A 19120-nucleotide genomic window follows, 5' to 3' on the forward strand; every position below is an offset into this window, starting at 1 on the left:
TTGTTTTCTTTATGGAAAAAGCTAGCTATGTGGCAAAGAACCTGCTCTTGCCTCAATTGCTAACAGTTACTGTCCAAACTGGATCAGCAGGACACACACAAAAAGGGACTGCCAAACTTTGCAAAGACAAGGTAGGACAGTACTTCAAAATTTCTGCTTTTGAAAAAGTCTGTCAGATATTCTAGGCTTATAGGTAGGAATGAATTCCTGAACGTTACAGAGAAACTTGGGTGAATGTCCACACAGCCAGCTGTTTCTCTCAATTTTTGGAAGTCACTTGAAAAGCACTTTCTGTTTACTCAGATATTATTATATCCTTCTGAGGTCTTTGATGGAGTTGAAGACTAGACAGTCATAATTATAGTTTTCCTTAGTAATGATAAAAACGCAAACTAGTTGCGAAACTTTAGACTCATCTAGATAAGAAATATGATTGAATATTTTCTCAAATTTTGTCAAATACAAACTGACCTGCAAAGACACAGAGGTAGGAAGAAACATTATGGGGCCAGGGCTCTCGGGGCCTTACCTCTACAAGATTCACACATCAGGGATATGTTTCCTAGTGGGCTGATCTCCTGAAGTCAGTTGCCATCTGTTACTCCTCTGACATGGACACTGGGAAAAGAGATAGCAAAAACCAAAAGAGTAAAACATTTCAATCACCTGATACACAATATATATTTTTCTCTAAAGTCCATAGAATTGTCTCTAAAATAGACTATAGCAACAGAGTAAGTCTTTAAAAGCTAAGGATAACTAAAAGAATTCCTATCATCCTTTCAGAACAAAATTGAAAGAAATTAAAAATCAACAGCAAGAGAAACTATGCAAATACTGAGAGTACGAATAGTGAATTCTTAAGTGAACAATGGCCATTGAAGAAATCAAGGCAGAAATTAATATACCGTAAAGTGAAATGAAAATGAAATCATAGGTTATGAGAACACTTGTGACTACCATTTTTCAACATATCTGGTGACCACCATTTAGTTCTCTGTGTATTGAAATATTTTCATTTTCAGAACTCACTAGCAAGTGACGTCATGGAGCATTTGTTTTTCTGTCTACTGTTTGCCGCTAAACAACAACCCTTGCCCATCACTCAGCTCCTCCTCAAAGAAGACATGATAGTAGAGAGGCTTTTGAGCTTCCTTTCAGTGGTGAGCTGACTACTGGGGCTCACTGACTGTTCTGGAAGTCTCCAATTCCAGGGACAAGAACTTAATACTCATCATTGACTCCAACATAGCAGTCAGTATTAGGCAGAAACTGACAGACAGTTATCTATTGGGATGAACAAATGGAGAAAGAACATACAGATGTGTAAAGTCAGGTCCACTACTTCAGGAACCACCTAGAAGCAGATATGGGCCAAATCCTGGGAGTTGACCAGGAACACCGAGGAGCTCAACCACCTGGCCATAGCTATGGGATGCCGAGCACATCCTCCCTGTGGCCAGCAGCTCAGGCACTGATACTAAACTTCAGGACACTGTGTAGGACATGGAGAGACAGGGACAGTGGCTCCAGCCTTCAGTTTCTCCACTCTCAGTGCAGAGCCTTGTCCACCACCATTGTCTCCTGCTCCATTTCTTCTTCCTATTCTTCCACCTTTTCTTCTTTTTCTTCTTCACTTTCTCCTTTCCTCCCTCAGAACCTCCCTGTCATCTTTCCTTCCCTCTCTCTATCTCCCTTCCTCTGTCCCTCTCATCACCTTGCTTTGTCCTTTCTCTCACCCTTCTTTCCTCCCACAAACACTCGTCCCCAGCTGTAGTTCAGGAGCCAGCTCTAGTGACAAAGATGGAAAAAGCCGACACCCAGACAACCAGCAGCTCAGAGGACCCAGACCACCAACAGCTCCTCCTGGGCCCACTTTTTGGTTTCTTTGGAATTTCTCAGCAAATGCTCAAGGACCACTCCACAGAACAAGAAGATGCAAATCCCAGTCAAGGGGGGACAAGACCCTTGGTTACTTCCCATCTTCCAGCAGAAGGTCTGAGGGGCTACCTGTAAACAAGGTTAGAGCAATGTGTTGGATGTCTTTTAAAGATTTATTTCTTTTATGTGTAAGTATCATTGCTTGTATGAGTTCATGTGCACCGTGTGTGTACAGTCCCCTCAGGAGGTCAGAGGAGGACTGTGAATCCCCAGGGACAGGAAGTCACAGGCAGTTGTGAGTTGTCATTTGGGTTCTGCAAAACAACTACTGGTGCTCTGCACAGTAGTAATGGCTCTTCACCATGAGCCACTTCTCCATCTCAAGGTGCAGGGTTTCAGGAATAGAGCAAGTGTGTCACCCTGACAATGTCAACATTGATAAAAATGTAATTAAATATCTTCAGATGATAGGTTATATAGATTCACTAAATGCTATATTTATCTGTGATAAAATGACAGGCTCTCAAATATATTCTTTTACCTTTGTCTTCCTGATATTCAATAACTTTCAAGCAGGGGGTTTATATGTGAGAATGGGATAAAGTGAATGAACTTTTTCTCTGGCTCCATCACTCTGGCTCTATCACTTCGGATCAAAAAAACACTTTGCAGGTTGGAGTGCAAATCCACAATAGAGAACCTGCCCAGATTTAAAAACGACATGGCATTAGGAATGTGGTGGACCCATGTCTGTGTCTGTTATACTGTGGAAAGGTGTGTGGAATGCTTCTGTCATTCTGGGTAAGGGAAATCTAGGAAGCAGAGCTTCTTATTACATGGAAGCCTGGTTCCTGTATGACCCAGCCACAAGACTGGCCTCTCTGGTCTCAGTAGCCTTTAACAAACAGTGCACTGAGTTCTGATTAGGAACAAATTAAGAGCTAGGGTCAGAGGGACCAGGATGCTCTCATGACTGCACATTATCACATGTTGGGAATAGAATGTCCTACACCAGGACAGATAATCCTTAATGTTTCACAGGAAACTTTCAATGAGAAATTTATCCCATGACACTTATGTCCCAGTCTTTGACCCTGACACAGAAGTACTTTACATTCAAGGAGACTTTCTGTACACAGGGAGGCTCCTTCCAAGGTGACTGAGAGGAGCCAGCACAGGCCTAAGATGGCCTCTAGAAGCCCAACTCTCCCTAACAAGAACCTTTGTGTGTGCTCTGTAATATAATTGCAGACATTACTGTCCCTGAGTGCACAGTCTGCCCAGTGTGAGGACAGTGCTGTGTAATGTAACTGCAGACATTACTGTCCCCATGTACACAGTCTGCTCAGTGTGAGGACATTCACATGTGTTGCCCACCTGTTTTCTCTGCACATGGATAGCAGGGAGGTGAGGTGCACTTTCCAGTCTCACTTCACAGAGAAGGAAGAAAACGCATGCCAGGTCATTCAGCCAGGAGTGTGAAGAGTGAGAATTTGAATCCTGGTTCCCCTAGTCCTAGTAAGAGGTTCTGAACAGATGCCTCCAACTCCCCTTACCACCATCATGGTGCCCCACACACTTCCCTGACTGTCATGTCAAGAACATCCAGGTACAAGGTGTTAGTTAAACTGTTTAGTAGCTACGGCAAATAAGGTAAACACATCCAACAAAAGCACCCCCAGGCTGTGTTCCTGGGCTGTGAAAACCCCTCTTAACAAGATTTTATCATACCCTTGGATCTGTGCCCCATAGCTGGGATCAGGGTTTTCATGGGTTTGTGGAACATGGTGGCCAGCACAGTTAGAGAGTCTGCATAGAGAAGCAAGCCATGCAAGGCCACAGCAGGGTCTGACTGCCAGAGCTCTGAGAATCACAAGTTCATAATGTCCTTTGCTATGGTCACCTCATGTTGAGGACAGGCCCTAAGGACTTGGTAAATAGCAGTGACCTGCTCTGTGCTGTCCCCAGGTCCCACTTGTTTCTGTGCTGCTCTGACTTGACATGGGCGCCCGTTGGTGACCAATTCAAACAATGGGGCCTGTGGACAACAGGCTATACAGGCCTAGGGACAGTCCTGCCCTGCCACCCTGCAGCTGCCTGATGAAGGTGGAAGGACCCAAGCACTGGGTTCCACCCCTGTGTGACCTTGACACCAGCGGGCCTCTCAGAAACCTGTTCCTTCCAATGGAAAATGAGGCTTCAAACTTACCTCCTGATGACTAGATTAATAAAGTGTATCTAGTCTAAAGATCAAGCAGCAGGCAAAGGGCTTCACCTGCCTTCAGGGAGACTGAGTCCTATTCAATGCTGCCTCCAGAGGCTGCATGCTAGAACAGCTTAGAAGGGTTTATGCTTCTGCAATCCACACTGTGAAGAGCTGTGCACATAAAGTCAAAGGATTTGGAAATACAGCTTGGGTCTTAAGGTCAGAGCAGGATGAGCTCACAAAATGTAAGATGGCTGTCATCCCTGAGTCCTATACTTCAGCTCTTTCTGTCCCTGACTTCCTAAGGAGGCCAGATACCAGCTTTGGTCTGATTCCACAATCTATATGGCCTAAGGAACATCTCTATATTATTTAGGTTTTCGCTGTAAATCTGTGTTTATGTGTCTGGCTGATGTTCCCGTGTGAGTGAAGGTACATGTGTGCCCATGTGCCTGTTGATGTCAGAGCACTTGTTGCCTCCTCTTGCACTTTTCTGTGTGCTCTGCCAAGCAAACATGAGTCATTGGGCCTATGAAGCAAGTGCCTCTCCTGCTCACCCATCTCACAGACTCAAGGAGAGACATGGGCTAGCATGAAAAAAACACATTTTATGCCTGCAAGAAGGAGTCTAAGTCACAGGCTCATGGATGGCAATAAACAATACCTGGAACCACACAGGAGAGGAGTGTCTACAGAACCTCCTTGTCTGTCTTCATCCATACATTCTTCAATTACAACAATAAGCCACATTCCATCAGAGAATAAAGCAATTATTAAGAACATGAATTAAAGGACATCATTTCAGGACCTGGGTCCAGTTATAAACTAAGTCAGATACAGTCTGTGAGTTCGTATTTCATATCCTAATTCTCCCTTGCTTCTTTGTTTTATCCTATTAAACTAAGGGAGCTGGGTTCCTCCCTCTCTGCCCAGAGCCATCCTGGCTTTTGCATTCATACAACATCTACCTCCTGTGCAATGGTAACAATTGGTCACACAGCCACATTATAAACATGTCCAATATCAAGGTAAGAAAGATGTGAATTATTCAACCAGCTTTGATGTCTCCATAAAGAAGAAACACAAACAATCCACAGCACAGTGGTCATGATCCCACTTTATTTTTGGTCCCATTTCCATCCTTTGATTTTAGTGTTGATGGAATTTTCTACACTGAGCAAAAACCTTGTGAGGGAGCATTAAACAAAATCATTTAGGTATCTGGTATTAAATACATGTATGTAGGGTGAGTTCTTCTGATTGACAGGTCACAGCACCCACTCATTGAGGCTAGGTCTGCCCAAGAGGAATCACAAGGGTATTCAGATGCAGAAAAGGAACACAGGCAGGATGGGCAGAGTGATGTGGGTGCCATAATTCTACCCTACATATTGCATGACCATGAGCAACTCACTTTACCTCTTAGTTTCCAAATGATGAAATGGACTAGCCTCGGCAAACACTATGAGATTTCCCACCGCAACATTCTCTTATTCATCCATTCTGGGTCTTCATCCCAGCTCATACTGAACCCACCACTTCAGGGCAGTGTCAAGGTCCACAACTAGTGTTGACCAAAGTTCATTACTATCCATTCTTGTCACTTAAGCATGCTCTGTGTGTGACCTTTGGGTTGGAATATCTTGCCTAATCTTAGATATTTTCTTTGGAGACTCCTTAGAACATCCTGAAATGAGGATTGCTTCTAATCCTGTGACCTCTATAAAAGGGCCACTGTGACCCCAGCATCTGAGGAGACAGTGCAGAGAAACAAGTATTTTATGTGCATCCTCCTCCAAACCAGTAAGTATTCCCCCCAATGTAAACTCGCACAGGAGGGTCTTCAGGAGGCTTTGGAGCAAGAAGCAGAGGGAAGGCACTGTCTATGCTAGGGAAGTTTTGACTCTAATGGATTTGAAGACGTAGATGATACTGTGTCTGACTAATGACAACCTAGGTTCATGATTCTGTTGACTGATCAGGTTTTATTCATCAATGAGTTGTCTCAGTGTGTGGAGAAAGACTTCTTCCTGGAGTCTAGGCTCAACAGTGATACAAGCCATAGCTGTTTCCTTAAGGACAGTGTGGCCGCAAGCTTGGTAGAGCCTGGAGGTGGGAGTCTTGAACTGTTCTCTGGGGAGGGGTCTGAAGCTGGCTTCATGGAAGGGGTGAAGTTTCCCTGAAGCAAGAGAACAGATTTAGGTAACAAATCAAGGAGGAAATATGTCTGAAGCTGAGAAGGCAGCAAGCACAAAGGACCTGAGAATAAAGAGCTTGGGTCAGCTTGTCTTTCCAAGCCCCGCCTCTCCACACGCTTGCTGGGTCTCTAAAGTTTCTCCTCCTCCCAACCTTGCCAGCTCATCTCCAGAACAAACCAACTATTTTTCTCAGTTATTATTGTATGTAGTTGTATCTGCTGTTTTTAAATTCACTATAAGTGGGGTTCACTGTATCTTTTTCCTACATCCTTAGTTCCCATCCCTCTCCCTCCCCTGCTATCCTCCCTCATCCCCACCCTGTGCTAATCTCTACCTCCTTCCTTTTACCTCCTGTCACAAGCATTCTATGTTCTTTTTCTCCTCCCGCCTCTTCTCTTTCCTTAGGATTTCTTCTTCTCTCACAGTCTCCTTATCTTATGAGTTCATACAGAAAATGGGGTATTTTGCCATTCAGAATCTAGATAATCTTGTTTAGCAAAATAACTTCCACTTCCATTCATTTCCCGGAAATGCCATGATTTCATTTTTCCTCATGGCTCAATAAAATACCCTTGTGCACTTGTCATCAATTTCTTTATCCACTGGCAATGGTGAGCATCTCTGCTGGTTCCATTTCTTACCTATTGTGAACAGAAGCACATGTGTCTTGTTGGAAGGTCAAGCGTGAGAATGACAGGTGTTCGATGTGCATTCCTGTTTCCTTTTCTTCCTCTATGACAATGTAGGTGTCAGGACCAAAGATGTTCCAAGTTGGGAGCCTTGTTGTCCTTTGCGGCCTGCTCACTGGGACCTCAGCATCACTTTCAGGTAATATTGGCACTAACCTGAATAATTTCGACATTCTGAATTCTGTCTCTGGAAATGAGTCAGTAAAGTTACCACCAGCTAGTTCCAGGAGTGACCCTAACACTGTACCTGCAATAGCAGAGAGAGCTGGGAGGGGGCAGTTCCTGTCACTCACTTATATTTTTAGATGTGACCAATGCGTTGACATCATTTCCTAATAGAGTTCTGTGAGGACAGGCACAGGATAAATTCTTCCAAGTGAGATTTCAAAATTTCTAAATTTGTATTTTAAATTATTTAAACTGTAGACAAAGATTCCCCTATTCACTTTCTCTAGCAGTTTGAGGGACCCTGTCTCCCACACTGCTCTCTTGCACTAACTGGACAACTTTAAATGGTTTGTGACTCATCTCACTTTGTATTTCTCTAATTCTAACCATCCTCTCGTTTTTCATGTCTTTACTACTGGTTTACAATATTTAAAGTGTTGTGTCAAAAGTATTGTGTCAGGACAGAGCCAAGATGCATATTGAAATTATATGTTTTATTGAAAGTGATTTTAAGATATATATATATATTTTTTTTTTCGAGACAGGGTTTCTCTGTGTAGCTTTGTGCCTTTCCTGGAACTCACTTGGTAGCCCAGGCTGGCCTCAAACTCACAGAGATTCACCTGGCTCTGCCTCCCGAGTGCTGGGATTAAAGGCGTGCGCCACCACCACCGCCCGGCTGAAAGTGATTTTAAGAATTTATTTTCATTCATGTGGATGTATCTCTCTGTGTACATCTGTGTGTGTGCCCACAGAAGCCAGAAGAGGGTCTCAGATCCTGAGGAGTTACAGATGATTATGAAATGTTCAGAAGGGTGCTGGGTCCTGAAGTCTAGTCTTCTGCAAGAGAAGCAAGCACTGTTGAGCCAACTCTCCAATCTCAACACTGAATTGGAATCACAGATAGTATGAGGTCATATGTGAAGTCCTTACTTAAAAAAATTCAAGACTACTTGTATATTTTGGTGTATGTATGTATGTGTGCATGTAAGCATTACAAACAGCCCAATGGAAGATGTGAAACCCTTGACAGCACTAAAGACACACAATACAGAACAGGAAAGTAGTCCACAGAAACAAAGGCTAGTCTTCACAGGGGAATGAAATCACTTTAAATAATTACAATTATTTAACCTACAGCTAAATAATTTTGTTATTTAAATAACTTTAAGTAACTAATTAATGCTAAACAAATAAAGCTGAAGGATGAACTGAAACAACACTGTACAAGTGAGACAAAACAGTTATGACATCACTAGGCTCATCTAAACTGGTTTACATCCAAACAAATGAAACAGGTTACAAATTGTGGAGAAATTAAATGGCAAAAATGTTTTACAATCAATATCTTAAAGTATCATTTTAACTCATGGCTCATTTTAAAAAAGATTGGGGGATTGTTGTTGCTGCTATGGTTGATTCATTCTGTTTTATTTCAGATTAATAATTTCTTTGTGTCACAGTAGAGACATTTTCCACATAAACATCCCTAATACTTCACACTTCCTGTCTGGCACACAACACCAATTCTATGCATTTCCCTGTTGCTCTCTGAGATCTTTTGTTAGGACTCTATCTCCTGCTCCAATGTCATTTTCTGTAGGCCAAATTCCCAGCTGTCAGGTTGGGACACCTATTCTCCTCTTTCATTGGTTGGATCAATATTTGTCCTCTTCTTTTTTTTTCCCTGGTTCTCCATTTCTCCATTTCTTGGTCTATTAACTCCAGTTCTTGACTAATATTTTCAGACTCACATGACAACCTCAATAAGAGCAACAGATCCTAAAGTCAGCCCTGCAAACAGGCATACACAATCCACTTCCATTGCTTGGCCAATTACCAATTCTTTTTGATAAGTGACTGATATTAATATTTAGTCAGGCTGGAAACAGTGCATGGATCCAGCTGTGTGGAACATTTCCAAATCTAAGGAATCTCAGGTTCCTCTTCTGAAAAATGGAGATGGTGGCAGTCCTTTCTTGCTGAGCTATTGCAGAGACTGAATGAAACAGCGCAGGGAAACTGACTTCTCTGAGATCAGGAGGATAGGAGCTCATTCCCTAGTGCTGCAAACACTGATTGATGACTATTGTGACAGAATTCATTCAGAAGCTGGATGTGCCGGTCAACTTCAGTGAGAAAACTGAGCATCAGGAAAGGACAATTGAAAACATTGTACTTCTTTACGACTCAATGACTTTGAGAAGATTAAATCACTCTTTTTATCTGAATAATATGAGGTAAGTTGGTACTTCTTTGCTCCCAGAAAAGGGACTGATGTTAAAGACCTATGGATAAGCCTTGTCTTCTCCACAGAGCTGTGGAGTTCCAAGGCAAGGAACATTAGAGCGTGAGTAAGTTTGAGGCAGAACTACAGGGCCAGTTCACACATCTGTTTTCCCATAGTCTGTAATTTCCCATAGTCTGTAATGCTCAAGGTGAATGTTCCATTTGTCCCCATCTCCACCTGCATGGTGTTACCTAAAGCCTTTCTCTAAGAAAAATACTTTCTTCATTCAAATTTAGCCAAAAGTAAAAGTCCAAGTTCCTTAGAGGGACAGGAAGCTGGAATCCATACCCATTAGTCCCAAGCAGTGGCTTTCTAGAGTTTTGAGTCACACAGTCCTGGGTTCAAGTTCTGGTTCTGCTTCCTACTGTTTCCCTTGTTCTGTGACTGTCCTTGAGAGTGTAGAGGCTCACATTGCTGAATAGGACCTAGTGAGGACACGAGGGTGATGAGGAGACTTCAAATATTGCAGGAGGGATGACTAGAGTGCACTTGTGGTTTGTTGCAGGGATATATTCAGTGGACAGAGAAAGAGGGACTTGCAAGCTGGCCTGTCTTCCAACGACAACAGCACAGAGATGAAGATGCTCTTGATTGTGGATTCTTCTGTGTATCTGTGAGTATATGTCACTTAAATTTAGAAGGTGCAGTGACCTGGCCATTTGAGTGGTTACTTCATTCCCAGGTACTTCAAGACCTCTGCCCTCCGTTTCCTAATCTGTTAAAGGGGAGACCCTCTGAGGCCTAACAACCCAATCTTTAAAGTATTCTAGTGAAAACAGGCCACATTAAATCTCTTTCAAAAAAAATGTCCTATGCAACATCCTTTTTTGTGTGTTTTGCATTGGTGTATGTGTGTATGCAGACTCACATATGTACTCACAAGTGATGGTGGAGGTCAGAGGCAAACATCAGGAATCTGCCTCAAACTTTTGCCACATTAATTTTTGAGATATGGTTTCTCATAGAAACTAGAACTCAGAGATTATGGATAGACTAGATGAACAAGTAAAAGATAAATAAAATTTTTAATTTAAACAGACAGATAAGGAAATGTTCAAGTGAAGAAGCTGTGCAAGAGAGTTTCAGACCTGGGGGTATATTTCAGGGAGAGAACTTGCCCAGTACATGTGAGAGCCTGGCTTCCATCAGCAGCAGTGGGGGGCATAGAGCCTGGATGAAGTCCATGCACTTATGAAGCCATGAGCTGTGAGATCTTGGGGTACTTACTTAACCTCTCTATGCCCAGGTCTCCTCACTCTGAAAAGAGTGTGATTTTTCTCCTAGCACTGTTGTAGTGATTCAATGGATTAAACCACGTATAATACTTGAAATGAACACAGGTATTTTGTGTCACAAATGTCAGCAATTATCCTAATTCTTAGTCTAATGTCAAGTAAAAAGCTCACATGTGCTGAACATGCATGACCTAGAGAACTCTAATACAAATGCGTAAATTTTGTGGAGAATATGTAACATGTTGATATTACCCAGATGTTACTGACAATGCCTTTAGACACACTTCATTGCATCCACTCAGAATAGGAAAACCAGGGCAATCAGCAAAGCCTGCTAGTCCTGTGTTCAGTGTGACTTTTATCTTCTGCAGGCCTGATGATAATCCCAGGAAAAGAGCCATGATTTCCTTGAAACTCCTATGTTTCTTAAGAAATGTAACAGAGAGCCAGAACAGCCTGCTTTATGTGACCCTGTGGATATGGGCAAATGAAACAATGAAGGACATCTCTGATTCATCAGGCAGGTAAGACTCATCCATCCCAGGAGACTGGGCTCTCAGGGAGGCTTTAGGACCTGACTTGAATCCTGTTCCCACACCTGGGAAGCAGCATGGTGGAACACACAGTCAGACAACACTAAAGGATCAACTGTCTCTACTGTCAGCACTGTCACTCTGCAGCTTTTGAGGCCTCAGTTTCCACATCTGTGCATTAGAACAATAGAGACCCATACCTCTCAGCTTCTGGGATGAAGACCTGAGAATCTCCAGCCATAATCGTGTATTTGCTTACAATAACGTTCACCTGGGTCAATGTGCCTTGTGCATCTGAAGATGCTAACATTTATGTCCACCCTGAGGTGAAAATTATTTGCTGCCATGGGCCCTAGTTGCATGAATTACTCTCTACTATTGGGAAATTCTACAGTGAGATCTTGGTATACTAATCCTGATATTTTCTATCACTGATCCCTGTTGATCTGCAAACTCAGTATCTTTAGCTGAATGCTTGGAAAAGAATGTTTGTCTCAGGTACAAGGTGGGGACAGGTGATGCTACCCAGTGTCTGGGAGAGGAAACATCGCCAGCAAGCCAAGGGTTGAGGCTGAGAAACCTGGGTCAAGAATACAGGGATGGCCTCTGTTTCCAGTCTTTATGACCATGCCCTGAGGTCACCAATCACCCCTCTACCAACGATCTGATCTCAAATCAAAGACAGGACCACAGTTTTGTTGGCATGTACTAAAAGACCTGGGTCCTGCTGGACAATGTCCTGCCAAGCAGACCCAGGAAACTCATGTTGCTCTACTGTGTCTGAATCCCCATGACCATGAAGACTCTCATGGACATTCTCCTCTCGCCCTCCTTTAAACACATTGTCCTAAGGTTTGTGCCTTAGACAAGCATTTTCCTTAGACAGGACCTTGGCATGGAAGTTGTGTTTATGTGAAACATCTCTCTCCTTACTCAAACTCACTGAATCTTTTCACCTTTCAGGGTCTTTTTCTTATTCTTTTATTTAATTTTTTGGTCTTTTTGAGACAGGGATTTTTGTGTAGTTTTGGTGCCCTATTGTGGATCTCTCTGTAGACCAGGCTGGCCATGAACTCAGAGATCTTCCTGGTTCTGCCTCTCAAATGCTAGGATTAAAGTCATGTGCCACCACCACCCGGACTTCTCTTTTTCTTATAAGAATAACCACTGGTCATTCGGAGTACTTCTCTCTGTTGTCATTGTATGCACACACATTTTGTGACAGGGTCTCACTATACAGCTCTGGTTAGCTTCAATCTCAGAGAGCTACCTGCCTCTGTTTCCTGCATGGTGGGGTCATAGTTGGGGGACACCAGACCAAGTGTCACACTGTCTATTTAACTGGACCTGTTCTTTGTTTATTTTTGGAAAGAAGAAATGGGTGTGGGGGGCACACATGCGCATGTGTCAGCGCCTGGAGCTCACCAAGTAGGCTAAGCCAGCTGAGGAGTCTCCCCATCTCTGTCTTCACTGCTCTGGATTACATGTGTTTGTTGTCACCTGGCCTTTCTTTCTTTCCTAGTTAATAAGATCCTAGGGATGGAACTTGGGTCCTCGTGCCTACAGGGAAAGTAATGTGTAGACAGAGATATGTCCCTGGCCCTCTTTACTAATTCTGCTAGTCAAATATCTGCTATGTGATCAGGCAGGAATTGTACTCAGCTCACAGAATGACTTAATGAATACACACAGGTTCTCTGTCTTTTTAAACATATCCTGAGGACAAGGTAGCCAGGGGAGTATTTGGTTTATCAGTGAATTCAAGGGCAATGAGGAGCCCTACACAGACCATCATACTTAGCAGAACACAAGGACAGCACACCCTCCATTCAGGGGACATTCAGGATGGGAACCTCAGGGGATAACAACTAAATGAGAGTTGAAGGGGAGGGGACAACAGCAGTGAGATTGTGTATGAAAGAAGTTAAAGGCTGAAGGGTTTTTTCCAGCTCCCCAAGGATCATCCTGGTGCTGTGTAAGTGGGGGCTGAGGAAATGATGCTGTGTAGGGGTTGTGATGAGCACCCAGGCACTGAGGAAACAGATACTTAGGAATGAAATGTTCAGATGCTCACTGATGGTCCATACAGATATGGACCACTGGGCAACAATAATGAGACCGTGGAGCAGAGTTATGGGTCCCCTGACCTCCAGAGGACTTTTTACCGTGTGTTGAAATATTAACCAAGCTTTCTAATTTCCTCCTTTTGCAGACAAAATGCCATGATGGTCATAGTATCTACATTCTCGACAGAGAGAGACTCCCTTGCAAGGGAAATAGAAGTGAGTCTTGTAGCAGCTCTTGGTACCTAAAGACTGATACGGGCAGGAGAGGTATCTGTAGGTGTGGCTGTGTGCTCAGGACTCTGTTCCTGTGAGATGCAGATTTCTATTTGGGAGGTCTGTGTGCACCTACTCCTCCTCCATAGCTGGGCTGCAGAGAGAGGAGGCAGAAATCACAGATGATGCCTTGAGCTGTTAACACATCCATCACCACCTGTGCCCTTTAACCTAATGTTTCATGTAATCAACACACTTTTATTAAAATGACTGTTGAAGCACCTGTGAATTAGAAGCTAGAGGAAACTGGGAATTGGGGCTCCCCAAAGGCTTAAGCCTTCTGGGGGCTTGAATTTACAGGGTTCAGGAATTCAAGGTTTAAGGAGTCTGGGTGTTAAGGTTCTAGATTCTAGATTTCCAGGTCCTGAACTTCTGACATCCTGAGGTGGTGGGTACTCAGCAGCCTGGGACAGCTATGGTTCCGGCTTCCACAATTCCATAGTTCCAGGTTTCTAAGGTTAACTGTTCTTAGGTCCTGGAAATGAGCCCCTCTGTCTGGGGAGGGTGGAAAGTGTGTTGTCAGCAAAGTCTCATCTGTTTTCCATTCCCCTCCCCCTCCTCCTTCCAGTTTCTCTCTGACCTTCGTATACTTCCAAGGAGTGGTGCTCCTCTCCAAATGATGATTCAGGTCATCCTCTGTAAGTCATACCCTGGGGACTGAAGAACCTTCCATGGCCCAAGACGACAGCTGTGGTAGGGACCCAGGCAGGGTCCTTGCACCCTGACCAAGGTGGCCTCTTAGTTTCTCATCCCCTCCCTGGAGGCCTCTTTTGAGCCTTTTGCTCCCCATGATTGACAAGGTAGCTGGGGCAACAGACCCTGGAGGGGACCCTTCTATGGAAATGTCCCTTTACTCGGTGCTTCTGTGTCTTGTACACACTACCTCATTGGATCCTCAAGAGAGTCTCTGTACAGGACCACTGTCCTTGCTCACCTTCAGGTGAACAGTGACACACTTGAGGTCACATAATTGTCACAGTGACAGGCTCAGGGAAGTGATATGGTAACAAGTTGGGTAGGCTTCTGGTTTTCCATGGCAAAAACTGAGGCAGATCTTGACCTGTTCCCTTCAGCTGATATATGGGCATAAGAAAACCAGTCTCCATCTTCTGAAGAGTGAACAGAAAGAGGAATGTCGTGACGCCCTGCTGGTACAGTGTCCTCATTACTTTTCTATTGCTGTGACAGAACAACAAGACCGAGGGAAATTATAAAATAAAACACTTAATATGGGTCTCACAGTTCCAGAGGGTTAGACCATCATGATGAGGAGCATGGCAGCAGGCAGGCAGATCTGGCACTGGATCAGTAGCTGAGAGCTTATATCTGGAGATACAAGTACGCAACAGTGAGATTTAGAAGTGTGTGGCTTTTGAAACCTCAGACCCCATCCCTAGTGACACACCTCCACTCCCAAGCCACACCTACTAATCCTTCCCAAACAGTTTTCTAACCGGGAAGCAAATATTGCAATACATGAACCTATGGTGGCAGTTCTCATAAAGCCCCACAGGTAGACTCTGCATCCTGTCACGACAGCCCATAAGAAAATTCAGGCCAGGCTTAGGCTTCTATTACAAGACAAGAGAAAGTGAGACCTGATCCTGACTCCAGGCTGAACTCTGATCTTGAGTACACCCTGGACCCTGAGCCTGGATCATGACCCCAGACTGAGCTGGGCTCTTTGATTCTCAAACAATTTACACAGGGTTAGTGACTGAACTCTAACTTTGTGCACAGACACTTGACTGTGTGCTGAATTCTCACCCTGACTTGGACATGGCCTCCACTCTATCTTTTCCCATCTCCCACTGCTCCAGAAGAAGGGATGAGGAGGGGTTTGAGTCAAGTGCCATATCTAGACCACAAATCCACAGCTGCCTCTCTTTTCTCCATGGCCTCAGCCATATTGGGCATTGGGCAATGAGTGAAGACAGCAGGGCCAGGCCAGTTCGTGTCCAGTCATTGTCTGTGAAAGCCAGCTCCCACTGTGGCTGTGACAGCCAGTGTTCTGAAGCCATGTGATCTCATTGCAGGTTGGTGCCCAATGGCTCCCTCTGACTCCCCGTGGCCTCTTCCTCCCATAATTTCTTCTATGAGACACACAAACTGTGCCTGAGCCCAGACTCTCTTCTTCCCTCAGTGGTCTCCACACCTGTTATCACCACCCCAGAAATAAAAGCCCACTACATCCTGATGAATGTCTTGTCACAGTTCTTACATTAGGATTGTTGGCAGGGTGTGGGCTGAGTGGAGTGAGATGGTACCTGAGTGACAGGGACAGATCCAGAGATGGAAGGACCATCAGAGTATACCTTACAGCTCTCCTCTATGTATAGAGTTGTGGAAGCCTGGAGAGAGTGGCCACACAGAGCCCCTGGGTGAATGTGGCAGAACCCCAAACCATCCATCTACACATGTTCAAATGTGTATTGAGCACCTACTGTGTACCAGATCACAGGGGGATGGGGTGATGCTGGAAAACAACCTCACTCAGACTTTTGCCATGTCTCTTCAATGGTCCTAAGGACTGGTGCAGAATGAGGACCACCCTGTTTGAAGAGATGAAGGAGCACAGACAGACAGGCTCATGTGGCTGTGCCCTTTCATGCCTGTCTCTTCCTCAGGGGCAGTTTGATCCCTTGTCCTCTCCAGTCTCCCTTAGCCCTGACATTGCTACTCAGCACCTGGACATCACCTATCAGATTCTAAAAAGCTTGGTCTCCCTATGGAGGGCAATGTCCTGGTGACACCCACCTGGACCCTGACTCCATGCTTGTCAAGGAGGTTGCAACTCATGAGGTCTCCTTCACAGTTTACCACATCCTAATAACTACAGGAAGTAACTGATGTTCATAGAGGCAAAGTGGTTCATTCAGGCCACATAGTAACCAAGGGTCAGTGCCAGGATCTGAACCCACAGCCATGGGGCCCCTAGACTTTCTTTGTATGGTGGTTTGAATAATAAATCTCTCCCACAGTCTCTGGATTTCAAATGCTCAGTCCTCAGTTGATGCTGTTGTGGGAGACTTAGGAAGTGTGGCCTTGCTACAGGAAGTATATCGTGATATTCCAAAGCCTTAGGAAATCCCTTTTGGCTCTATTTCCTGCTGGTGGCTCAAGATGTGAGCTCTCAACAGCTCCAGTCAACATTTTGCCTGTTGCCATGTTTCCTCACCATGATGGTGATGAACTCTTACTCTTCTAGAACTATCTGCCCAAATAAACTTCCCTCTTGAGGTTCCCTTGGTCATGGTGTTTTCGCATGGCAACAGAGAATTAATTGACATACCTGGCTCAGACCAGGTGACCTCACAGCTTCCATTGTCCCACTTTCCTCTTCCTGTTGCCTTCTTCAAGGACAAGGACCCCATGATGCTAGTCTTTTTGTACTTCTTCCACGCTGGCCCTCAATTTCCACTTCCTGTTCTCACTATTCTCCCTACAAAAGCATTCTACCTGGGAAGATGCAAAGCAGAACTCAAGATGGTACAGGAGATGGCCCCATGGGCCCTGCAGTCTCACCCTCCCAGGAGCCTTGCTTATTTCCCAGCAGCCATCTCATGGCTCTGCATAGTTCCAGAAAGGGGGGTTCTGATCTTTCCCCATGGGAAACTCTGTGCCTTTTTTTCTTAACTTTTTTTGGTCAGGGCGTTTTATCACAGCAAAAGAAAGAGAAAACAGATTTGTGTCTATAACAGATAGTGAGATTGAAACAATAATAAAGCCTCCCAACAAAGAGACCTGGACCAGACAGAGTCACTGCCAAATCCTACCAAACAAAAGAGTTCAGACCAATGCTCTCTGAACTCTCTCATAAAATAGAAAGGGAAGGAATGCTACTAAAATCATTCCATAAAGCCAATATTGCCCTAATACCAAAACCGGATAAAGACACAACCAAAACGGATAACAATAACACAATATCCACGATGAACAAAATTCAAAAACTTCTCAATAAAATTCTTAATAATTAAGTGTTCGCAGCCGTCGCCGCGCCGTCGCCACTCCCTAACGCCAGCGCCATCTCGCGCTTGCAGAGCTCCACCCGAAGGAGAAGGGGGGTAAGTAAGAAGGTGCCCATACCATGGCTCCTACAAAGCAGACTGCCCGCAAATCCACCGGTGGTAAAGCACCCAGGAAACAACTGGCTACTAAAGCCGCTCGCAAGAGTGCGCCCTCTACTGGAGAGTGAAGAAACCTCATCCTTACAGGCCTGGTACTGTGGCACTCCGTGAAATCAGACGTTATCACAAGGCCACTGAACTTCTGATTCCCAAGCTCCCCGTCCAGCGTCTGGTGCAAGAAATTGCTCAGGACTTCAAAACATATCTGCGCTTCCAGAGTGCAGCTATTGGTGCTTTGCAAGAGGCAAGTGAGGCCTATCTGGTTGGCCTTTTTGAAGATACCAACCTGTGCTATCCATGCCAAACGTGTAACAATTATGCCAAAAGATATCCAGCTAGCACGCCGCATACGCGGAGAACGTGCTTAAGAGTCCATTATGAGGGGAAACATTTCATTCTCAAAATTTTTTTTCCTCTTCTTCCTGTTATCAGTAGTTCTGAGTGTTAGATATATTTTCCATGGGGTTAAAAGGTACCTAAGTATATGATTGCGAGTGGAAAAATAGGGAACAGAAATCAGGTACTTGCAGTTTTTCCATTTTCATTTGTGTGTGAGTTTTTAATATAAATGCAAGATGTAAAGCATTAATGCAAGCAAAATGTTTCAGTGAACACATTTCAACAGTTCGACTTTATAACAATTATAAATACACCTGTTAAAATTTTCTGGACAATGCCAGCATTTGGATTTTTTTTAAGTAAGTAAATTTCTTATTGACGGCAACTAAATGGTGTTTGTCGTATTTTTATCACACAGTAGATTCCATCCATTCACTATGTTATCTGACTGAGTTATCCTACATGCAAGTACATGTTTTTAATGTTGTCTGTCTTCTGTGGTGTTCCTGTAAGTTTGCTATTAAAATACATTAAACTATTAAAAAAAATCTTACTAACTAAATCCAAGGACACATTTAAGAAGATCATACCCTATGATCAAATTAGATTCATTCTAGGGACACCAGATTGTCTCAACATACACAAAACACTAATTGTAATTGTCCTGGCTAGTTTTATGTCAACTTGATACAAGCTAGAGTCATCTGAAAGGAGAAACACCCAAGTGAGAAGTCTTCCATATGATCCAGCTATAAGGCATTTTCTTAATTACTGATTGACAGCCCGTGGTGGGTAGTGCTATCCCTGTGCTGGTGGTCCTGAACTCCATAAGAAATCAGGCTGAGCAAGCCATGAGGAGTAAGCCAGTAAGCACATGACCACTGCATCAGCTCCTGCCTCAAGATTCCTGCCCTGTTTGGGTTCTTTTCCTGACTTCCTTCAGTGATAAACAAGGCTGTGGAAGTGTAAAGCTGAATCAACCCTTTCCTCGCAAAGTTGCTTTGGTCATGGTGTTTCATAACAGCAATAGTAACCCTGACTAAGACATAGATAGGCTTAAAGACAGAGACCCCAGAAGCATGTGAACAGAGGCAGAGATGGCCTCTGACAAAGCT

General features: G+C 44.0%; 1 protein-coding gene and 1 pseudogene across 2 annotated transcripts; both read left to right on the forward strand.

The window, feature by feature from the left end:
• Window positions 1–813: 813 nt before the first annotated feature.
• Window positions 814–15736, forward strand: LOC102915568 (uncharacterized). 2 transcript variants are annotated; one of them, XM_076570918.1, is made up of 10 exons: window positions 814–5890; window positions 7032–7113; window positions 7898–8055; window positions 9241–9382; window positions 9938–10045; window positions 11039–11191; window positions 13413–13482; window positions 14108–14177; window positions 14613–14690; window positions 15576–15736. In XM_076570918.1, the coding sequence occupies exons 4-9, from the start codon at window positions 9336–9338 to the stop codon at window positions 14627–14629; spliced, it is 465 nt and encodes a 154-aa protein (XP_076427033.1). In that variant the 5' UTR covers window positions 814–5890; window positions 7032–7113; window positions 7898–8055; window positions 9241–9335; the 3' UTR covers window positions 14630–14690; window positions 15576–15736. The 2 variants fall into 2 exon arrangements, with proteins under 2 accessions (XP_076427033.1, XP_076427032.1); XM_076570917.1 differs by having other exon boundaries at window positions 1955–5890; window positions 14108–14232; window positions 15576–15735.
• A 1868-nt stretch (window positions 15737–17604) lies between these two features.
• Window positions 17605–18417, forward strand: LOC121826256 (histone H3.3A-like; annotated as a pseudogene).
• Window positions 18418–19120: the final 703 nt, after the last annotated feature.

The sequence above is a fragment of the Peromyscus maniculatus genome, chromosome 4, assembly GCF_049852395.1.
Source record: "Peromyscus maniculatus bairdii isolate BWxNUB_F1_BW_parent chromosome 4, HU_Pman_BW_mat_3.1, whole genome shotgun sequence".
Lineage (NCBI taxonomy): Eukaryota > Metazoa > Chordata > Mammalia > Rodentia > Cricetidae > Peromyscus > Peromyscus maniculatus.